Source organism: Hyperoodon ampullatus (genome assembly GCF_949752795.1).
Source record: "Hyperoodon ampullatus genome assembly, chromosome: 18".
Classification (NCBI taxonomy): domain Eukaryota; kingdom Metazoa; phylum Chordata; class Mammalia; order Artiodactyla; family Ziphiidae; genus Hyperoodon; species Hyperoodon ampullatus.
The window spans coordinates 31039339-31048919 of NC_136931.1; the positions used below are offsets into that span (position 1 = coordinate 31039339).

At 58.5% G+C, this 9581-nt stretch overlaps 1 protein-coding gene across 2 annotated transcripts; it reads left to right on the forward strand.

The window, feature by feature from the left end:
• Positions 1 to 844: 844 nt before the first annotated feature.
• On the forward strand, positions 845 to 3864 carry IRX3 (iroquois homeobox 3). Of its 2 annotated transcripts, none has more exons than XM_079723808.1 (4): positions 845 to 1484; positions 1654 to 2787; positions 2940 to 3006; positions 3451 to 3864. In XM_079723808.1, the coding sequence occupies exons 1-4, from the start codon at positions 1218 to 1220 to the stop codon at positions 3582 to 3584; spliced, it is 1602 nt and encodes a 533-aa protein (XP_079579934.1). In that variant the 5' UTR covers positions 845 to 1217; the 3' UTR covers positions 3585 to 3864. The 2 variants fall into 2 exon arrangements, with proteins under 2 accessions (XP_079579934.1, XP_079579933.1); XM_079723807.1 differs by having other exon boundaries at positions 1654 to 2773.
• Positions 3865 to 9581: the final 5717 nt, after the last annotated feature.

Consider the following 9581-nt stretch of genomic DNA (forward strand, 5'->3'; position numbering starts at 1 on the left):
TGAAGACTCCCTTATAACGCACCCCCGATCCCTCGCGCACTCTTCAAGCTCCCTCCCCACGCCTCAGAGTGGCCGGGAGTCCAGAGGTGCGAGCTGGAAAGCGGACCCGGGCAGAGTAAAGCCCCAGCTCCTGGTCCAAGGTCTGGTCCCGACCCAGGCCCCGCGCGCTGGGGCGGGGGGAGAGGTACCGAGAGGCGGGAAGCGGGAGGGGCGACCTGACCCCGTACTAACCCCGGTCCCCGCGCCTCCCGCCCCCCCTCCTCCCGCCGCGGGCCAGAGGGGGTGCGAAGGGACTAGCAGAGCCCGGGCTCCCGCCCCGCCCCGCCCCGCCCTGCGCGCAGTATCCGCGGGGGTGGGCGGCCTCGCCTGCAGGGCGCCCAGGCGATTGGTGACTCGCGAAGGAGACGCAAGGAAAAGTCGAATAAGAGGGCGCGACGTCAGACCCGAGATTTGGGGAAGGGTGAGGGAGGGGGGTGAGGGCGGGGACGGACAAACAGACACAGATACGGACACGCACCCCCCGCACGACACCCGAAGTGTCCACAACTTTAGGCCGCCTTAGCCCGGAGCGCAGAGGCCGGGGATGGGGGTGCGGGGAGTGTAGTGTAAGTAGAGAGAAATAGGTTTTAAAAAGAAAAGAAAGAGTGAAGGGAACAGAGAGGGAAGAGAAATAGTGAGAGAGGGAAAGAGAAGAGAAAGACGAGAGTTTCATAGCATCCAGGAAAGTGAAAGAGCCCGAAGGAGCGGAAGCGATCCTGGGGGTTGGGGGGTGGGGAGAGGAGCGCAGAAAGGGGAGGGGAGAGGAAGGGCGAGGAGGGGGAGTGAAAACTAGAGGAGGGCGAGGGAAGCGAGGCGCGACACAGCTCGGGGAGAGGAGGGCAGTGAGGAGCGAGGCGCGGGCAGAGGCAGCTCCGGCTGCCGAGAGGAGGGAGCGCGGCGCAGAGAGGAGGGGCTTGCGGGCCCGTAGAAATGTCAATCAGAGCCCGGAGCCCCGGGAATCTCCGCCAATCTGTTCGGACCTGACCTGGCTCCTCGCCTCCGCCGCCGCCGCCGCCGCGGAGCAGATCAATAGGCAAACGCCGAGCGCAGCGCAGCTCGGGAGGCAGCGCGGCCCCAGCCCGGCCCAGCCCCCGATGCGCGCCGCAGCCCGCGGGCGGCGCTGAGCTGGGCGGCCCCAGGGGCCGGGCCCCCTCTCCGTCCGTGCCCCGCGGGCCACCATGTCCTTCCCTCAGCTCGGATACCAGTACATCCGCCCGCTCTACCCACCCGAGCGCCCGGGGGCCGCCGCCGGCGGTGGCAGCGCTGGGGCCCGTGGCGGCCCGGGAGCCGGAGCCTCAGAGCTGGCTGCCTCGGGGTCCCTGTCCAACGTACTCTCGTCCGTGTACGGGGCGCCCTACGCCGCGGCGGCAGCGGCAGCCGCAGCCGCTCAAGGCTACGGCGCCTTCCTGCCCTACGCGGCCGAGCTGCCCATCTTCCCGCAGCTGGTAAGTGGCCGGGGAGCCGCAGCGGGGAGGTTGGAGCTGGGGCGCCGGACGAGGTGTGCGCGCGGGAGTAGACTTAGAGGGGCCTGGGCCGGGAGGGTGGAGGCGGCGATGGCCAGGGCTCATCCACGCTCCCTCCGCGCGTGTCCCTTCCTTCTCCCTGTGCGTACAGGGCACGCAGTATGAGCTGAAGGACAGCCCGGGGGTGCAGCATCCGGCCGCGGCCACTGCGTTTCCTCACCCGCACCCCGCCTTCTACCCATACGGCCAGTACCAGTTCGGGGACCCGTCCCGTCCCAAGAACGCCACCCGGGAGAGCACTAGCACGCTCAAGGCCTGGCTCAACGAGCATCGCAAGAACCCTTACCCCACCAAGGGCGAGAAGATCATGCTGGCCATCATCACCAAGATGACTCTCACTCAGGTGTCCACCTGGTTTGCCAACGCGCGCCGGCGCCTCAAGAAAGAGAACAAGATGACTTGGGCGCCCCGCAGCCGCACGGACGAGGAGGGCAACGCTTACGGGAGCGAGCGAGAGGAGGAAGACGAGGAGGAGGATGAAGAAGACAGCAAACGCGAACTGGAGCTGGAGGAGGAGGAACTCGGGGGGGAGGAGGAGGACACCGGGGGCGAGGGCCTGGCTGACGACGATGAGGACGAGGAGATCGATTTGGAGAACTTAGACGGCGCGGCCGCGGGGCCCGAGCTGGCCCTGCCTGGCGCGGCGCACAGGGACGGCGACCTCGGCCTGGAACCCATCTCAGACTCCAAGAATAGCGACTCCGACGACAGTTCCGAGGGCTTGGAGGAGCGTCCACTGCCTGTCCTGAGTCTGGCCTCAGTGCCACCGCCGGTGGCCGCGACTCCGCCATCACCGCCCTCGCCCTCAGCGGGCCTGGACCCCTGCGCTCCCGCACCAGCGCCTGCGTCGGCCCTGCAAAAACCCAAGATCTGGTCCCTGGCCGAGACGGCCACAAGCCCGGACAACCCGCGCCGCTCGCCTCCGGGCGCGGGGGGTTCTCCCCCCGGGGCAGCCGTCGCGCCCCCAGCCCTGCAGCTCTCTCCGGCCGCCGCCGCCGCGGCTCAGAGACTCGTCTCGGCGCCGCTGGGCAAGTTCTCCGCTTGGACCAACCGGCCGTTTCCAGGCCCGCCGCCCGGCCCACGCCCGCACCCGCACCCGCTCTCCCTGCTCGGCTCGGCCCCTCCACACCTGCTGGGACTTCCCGGAGCCGCGGGCCACCCGGCCGCCGCCGCCGCCTTCGCTCGGCCGGCGGAGCCCGAGGGCGGAACAGGTGACTGCGGAGCCCAGGATGCGGAGGGAGGGGGCGAGTTTGGGGGTCGCTCCCGGGCAGGTCCCGGGGGGCGCAGGGCGCTTACCACTCCGCGCCCGCCTCCCGCGGCCCTGGGCGCCAGAATGGAGCGATCTAAAGGCCTTCCTTTTTCTCCCGCTTCCCGTAGATCGTTGTAGTGCCTTGGAAGTGGAGAAAAAGTTACTCAAGACAGCTTTCCAGCCCGTGCCCAGGCGGTAAGAGACCCCCGAGCTGGGGTGGGGTGTTGGGACTGGCAGTCGGGGGCAGGAAAGAATGAGGAGGAAACTCGGGCTTCTGCCCCCGGGGGAACGCAGCTAGGACGAGCTTCTAAAAGGGGACGAAACACACTCCTCCGTCGTCGCCACGGGCCCAGAGATGGCTCGAGAGTCCCAGTCCAGGCACCCGGGCGGGGCCCAGGGTACCTCGGAGCGGGCGGTGGCTCCGTGAAGCCCACCACCTTCCAGCCGCGCACCTCGGGTCTTGACGCCTCACGCCCAACCTTATAGTTAAACCAGAAGACCAGCATCTATAGCTGCACCTCATTGCACATTGAGACGTCTCCCTTCCCCCGGCCTCAGCCCCGGGTTGTGTCTCCCAATGCTAGGCAGCGTCGGTGCACTTAACTCACTTCCTTTGCTACCACTGCCTCTCTCTTGCAGGCCCCAGAACCACCTGGACGCCGCTCTGGTCTTATCGGCTCTCTCCTCATCCTAGCTCTTTAAAAAAAAAAATTTTTTTTAATCGTTGTAATAATTGTAAAAAAAAAATCGCTCTGTATAGTTATGACTTGTAAGCATGTCCGTGTATGAATACCTAAAAAGAAAACGAAACAAAAAAAGAAAAATAAAACAAATCTCCCCTCAGTCCTCCCCCGGTGGTTTCTGTACCCCACATTAGCTGAGTTTGTGAGGTTGGTTTGTTCGGTTGATTTGGGGGGGGTGGAGTTTCAGTGAGACTAAGCGTGTTTGACTTTTTTTGTATATACAGAAAAATGTACATATGTGTGAACCAAATTGTACAAGAAAGTATCTATTTTTGGCTAAATAAATGAGCTGTTGCCACTTTGATTATAACCCGCCTGTCTGCCCCCGGAGGGATCTGTTTGGTGCTTTTCGTTTTGTTTTGTTTTACACCCTCATCCCCCCATGTTTGAAGAGTCGCCCGAATCAGCGGAAGAGAAGGCAAGGCAAGGCGAGTCAGGGCCCTGTGGTCGGAGGACGGCAGAGGAGAGGCTGAAGTGGCCGGGCTGGGGGCGCCGCTGGAGAAGAGAAGGTTGGAGAAGTACCTGGGGCGCCCGAGAGAAAGGGCAGAGGAGACAGGTGGGAAAGGGGGCAAGATTGCCTACAACGAGCTGGGAAATTGGGCCCAACTCTCCGGTCCACTGGAGCAACCGCGGGGCCTTGGGGCCTTCTCTGATGACGCAGCAGAAAGACTCGGAGAAGGATCTGGACGCCTCCCTCCCCCATTCTTCGATAGGCACAATTGAGTCTTTCTCAGTCTTACATAAGGGGCTGTGCAACCTCCACTTCGGGCCCCCTTCCAACCACATTGACCCCTAGACAGGGATGTGGGGTGGCAGTGAGTTGGGGGGGTGTGCAGGAGCGGGAAATCCAGGGGTGCACATCCTTTCCCCTTGGTGACTTTGCCCAGCCAACATTGCCCATTGGGGCTCCGGGCGGCATGTGCGTCTTGGCATCCCAGTGAGTTTTGCCGAAGTGCCCTGAAAGGGCAGCTTTCTGAGGTCCCGGCGCGAGGGGTTCGGGCAGTTGCACCGGCCCAGCCCGGATTCCGGCTCCAGGCCGGACAGGGGGGTGGTCGGGCCGGGGGAGGGAGCCGGGAAATTTGGGGCTGGAGCTCCCTCTGCAGGACAAAAGGGCCGCTCGGCGCCTGCCTCGGCGGCCTCTCCAGCCAGGCCGGGCGTCGCGTCCCCTCCGCACCCTCTTTTTTCTCTTGCAGTCAGCCAGCCTTGCCCAACTTTGACTGAAAGAAGTTGTAGGGATGCTGGAAGAGTGGCGCCTTGGGGGTGTCGTGTTTGCATCTCCTTCCCCATGCTGAGTTAGTAAATTTATAGGGCGGCCAGACGCCTGGTTTTTGCCCCGCACAGTGGGACATGTCACAATCTCGCGGGTCCCCGGGAAGTTTGGGGAGCGCTTGCACACCCGAAGTCACGGAACAAGGCGCCGCGTCATACTGTACATCTTGGAGTTAAGGCGGGAGCAGAGGGAGTCCGGCAAGGACCCACCCATGCGGGCACAGCCGCCAGCGCCGGCCCGGGTGACCCCCACGGAGGCTGGGGCCGTCGGCGTGACGGCGCCCCAGGGGCGGGTGGGAAGGAGGGTCTGTCTGCAGCCGCTGGGGCCCATCGGGGGCTGGTGAAACAGGAACGCACACCCAGCGAAGACGTTGCAAGGATGGGACTCGCTCTTCCAGTCCCTTCCCCAGAGGCCAGAGACGTCTAAGGTTTCGGTTCAGGCTCCTTCCCAGGTGGCAGGCACAGACTTGTGGTTCAGCTCTGACCCTGGGCACAGCGCCCCAGACGTGGCGTCCGTTTCAACTGCCTGGGCCTTGGACCTCAGAGGCGGGACAGAGGCCTCGGGTTAACATCAGTATCTTTACACGGACAACAGCCTGATAGCCCTTCAGTGAGTGCCTCACAAGCTTTATCAGAGCACAGGCCGAGTTCCCCTCTCTGCCTCCTGGGAAACTCCAGGCAGTGAGCTTCTCTGCCCCCCATTTCCTTATCTGTCAAATGGGAATAATGACACCTACCTGGCATGGTGGTTGTGAGGATGAGAGACAAAGCATGTCCAGTGCTGGCATGTGGTAGGAGGAGTAATGGCCCTAGTCTTACCTTTATATTCCAGAAACCTCAAGCCCCACTCCTCAAACTCCCGGCAGTATTCTGTCCTACCCCCTCCCATCAGCCATAAAAGCCAGGTGTCTGCATTCAGACATCCGAGGACCCAGCTGAACCCAGGGAGAAAGGACACTCTCCAGGGAGGAGTGCAGCAGGGAGAGCAGGTGAGAGAAGAAGTCAGGCAGCCTTCCCACACGGACCGTCCAGCAAGAGAGGAGACCGTGCGTCGGTCTGTTCAGAAGGAGATGGGGGTGAAGAGGCCAGGCCCAGCTTGGAGAGGTCTGATCGCCTGTCAGGTTTGGCCAGCATTTCAGTCCATCCTATTCTGGGGACATTAGTCCTTGGAGGAGACCAATCGTGCCCCACTGAAAGGGCAGGATGTGTGATGCCAGAGGAGGGTGGAGGGACACCTGGGAGAGACCCCCTGTATGTGTGTATCTTCTCTATCCCATAGAACACATGGCTCCTTCAGATGGCCCCAGGTTGACCCCCATAACATAATGTGATCAAAATCAAAAGGAACCTCATAGGTTTTTCGGCTGAAAAGGGGAAGAGGAGACCACTTCTTTGCACCATTTTCAGTTCACCAAGGAACAGATTCCTCAGCCTCCTCCCGGGACCTCCTCCCTGAGTCCCTCGCCTTACACCCTCCTTTCAGGGATCCTAGGAACTGTCTCTGTCCTTTATTATCTGGCCCTAAAATTTAAAAAGGAAAGAGGAAGCTAGGGAAGAGAGGGAGAGAAAAACAGAAAGGCAGAGAGAGAGAATATATGGGGATCTCATTCTTGGTCCTGATTAGGCTTCAGTTAGAAATAAAATATGTCAGTCACTCTGCCTGCAAGGGGTTCCTCCTGTCGGGGCTGGTTATGCAAAGCACTCGGAGGTGTGTGGGGATAATCAATTAGGTCAGAGGAGGGAGTATATGTCACTGCTTCCCTCATTATCTGCATGGAGGTGGCGGAGGGGGGGTGCTTTGCTGGGCCATGGAGCCAGAGGAGAATAAAATTATCTCCCTAAGTGATGGCCCACCTCTGGGACCAGGACGTTCATGGTTTCCAATTGAATTTATTTTTGGTGGAATACAGCGAGGAGGAAACGGTGTCCAGTCAGATGGCAGCATGGAAGGGCCGGAGGGCTAGGGCAGGAGAGGCTTTGGAGAGAAGAGGGATGTTCCAGCCACTCACCTGCCCCAGGGGAGGAGGAGGGAGAGGGAGGGCTCCTGGGCTGCTGCTCTCTGGGCGCCGGGCAGGCAGGCAGGGCCAAAGGGTCCGCTGTCTTAGGCCTGAGTTCTGGAAGGTTAGAGAGAGGGATTGAATACTTGGGTAGGAGCTGGATGTCTGACGTCTTCACTGGTTTGTTGGGAGCTTCTGTCAGGAACTCGCTTTGGGCCTAATTATTTATATCCTTCTAGAAATGTCCTCTGCGTCCTATAATTCCTGGTTGTATGGACCTTCTACCTCCATCAAATGAAAATGGGTAATTGCGGGTGTATAAAAATTGCATCTGTGGTTAGAGCCACGTCCAACTTGAATGGGGGCAAGCTTCATCCTTTCTCAAGGCCCCGCTTTCACCATCTGCCACTTGGAGGAGATTGGATGAGACAAATTTATTCAAACTTTCTTACAAAGCCAACATTGTCTAGGATTAGGCATGAATGTAGAAAATGTGGGTCCAAAGATAATCATTGGGGTAAGGAGGCCCCATAACCTTTCTAGTAACCACCTCTGGATCATCATTGGCCACTGTCATCTGATCCAGGCAGTCAACTTGACCGTATTGAAAGTGTCCGTCTGTTGTGTGACCAACCTAGCTTGGATGCAGCTGCTGCTCCCCTTTGAACAGAAGCTCCAGCCCCTCCGAAGGCTCCCCTGATGGTCTGGATGGAAAACCCCACAAGGCATCTCTTTCTGAGGGTGAAAGGGATGAGTACTCTGGGCAAGAGACCTGGAAGAGCTCCTAAGAGAGGTCCTCAACCAGGTTTCCTCCCACTTCCAGGACAGATGGCAATGTCTGGAGACACTCTCAGTTGTCATGCCTGGGTTAGGGGTGCTACTAGCGTCTCATGGATGGAGACCAGGGATGCTGCTAAAGGTCCAGCAAGGCACAGGCCAGCCGCGTGCAACAAAGAATTATCCAGTCCAAAATGTCAACCGTGCCAAGCTTGAGAAACATGGAGGTGAGGGAGGGGAGAGGAGTCTGGGGCAATCACGGAAGATATTTTCTCCCAGAAACCACAGCTTCGTGGAGAGAAACATTAAAGCAGGGCACTAAGTGGGGCGTTTTTGTTCTTCAAAAATTTTGGCCCTGGAACGGGGAAGTTGGTGTGAGGGAGTGCAAACAGGAAACTCTGCCAGCCTGGGAAATAAAAAGAGCGGGTTTGCAACTCAGCCTGGTGCCCGGGAGCCACTCAAGGTGAGACGGTCTCAGGCAAGAGGGTCAGAGTCAGCCCCAAGGAGGATGTGTGTCTGCAAAGTTGGGGCCTTTCTCCCTGAGTATTTATATCAGGAACAGGTTACGGGAATATTGTCACAGATGAAAGCTTAACTCCTGTGGTTTTGCCTCAGAATTATCGCCACCTCTTAACTGCTGCCAGCCCTTCCGTGCACATAAACGCGTCTATTTATTTACTTGCTTATTTTACCCGGGAGTGTGTGTGTGTGTGTGTGTGTGCGTGTGTGTGTGTGTGCACGTGCCCGTGCGTGTGTGTCCCATGTCAGGGAGCCAGAGGGAGACAGAGGCAGGGTAAGGTCTTACTCTGGGGCTGACCGTCTAGGACGGGAAGGCTGTGATTTTACAGCTTTTGTCCTGCATTCTCTCACTGCTCTAGGCGGCTAACAAGTGGGCCCACAGCCCTCGGGGCCTTTGGAGTGCACTCATCTGAGAGATTGTGCTCTTCTCAGCCGCTCAGATTTATTTTGCCAAAGTTACAGGGCAATTATGGAAATGCGCCCTTTGAAGCTGGGCTGATTTCTCTTTATTTTCTTCTCCCTGACAAAGCAGAGCTTCCCTGCCTCTTGTGGGCTTTTTTTCTCCCCCCTCCCTTTCCTTTTCCTCTCTCCTTTTTTCTGATAATTATTAGATCATGGGAGTTTCCAGGGGTAATTTGAAAAAATCTTTTAAACAGTGATAAAAATACCTATAGATTAAAAAGAAATTTACCATTATTTAAATGTTATGTTGGGTTTTTTTTTTCTTTTTTTAAATGGGATTTGATAGCCAGGAGGAAAGAAATGAATTCATGATACTAAGAGACAGACCCCTCCTGCCCAGATCGTCATGGGGAGGCCCACGGCAGCCGGGCAGGCCACCGGCTTGGCTAACAGACTGTTCCAGTGACCTGGGGCTCCTGCTAGGCCCCTGGAATCGTAGCTCACAAATTTTAGCAGGACAAGCACCCTGCTCCCCTTTGCTCACACCTCTGGATGAATAAGAGGCCCAGACTCAACAGAGCTGTGTTTTCTGGGCCTTGTACATTATTCATCACTGCAGCATGGAATCTGGAGGCTCTGTGTGAACCAACCCCATTTATTTCTCTCCTCCCGCCCCACTTTGCTTGACCTGATGCTGGCGTGTGGAGGGAAAGTGTCTGAAGCCAGATGGTGTCCGCCTCAGTGCTAGCGAGGCCTTCGAGGGGGAGAGTCGGCCTGTTTGGGGTCGGGGTGGGAAGGGGCCCGTTTCTATTTTTCAGAGTGACTTTGAAGTTTTCTTCGTCCATCTTTTTGTTTGCTCCTTCCTTCTTCCCTTCCTGTTTCTGGGGGTGAATGGCTCATTATCTGTCCACAAACTCCGACAGGAAGTCTCGTCACCTTCAGGGTCTGGGATTGGCCTCAGAGGCCTGTGCAGAGTGGAGGCCATTGCAACTCTCGCTTCCTTTACCCCACTTAAATAAAATACAGTCAGGTAAATGGAGTGGAGTGCTTCTTATTTGATAGG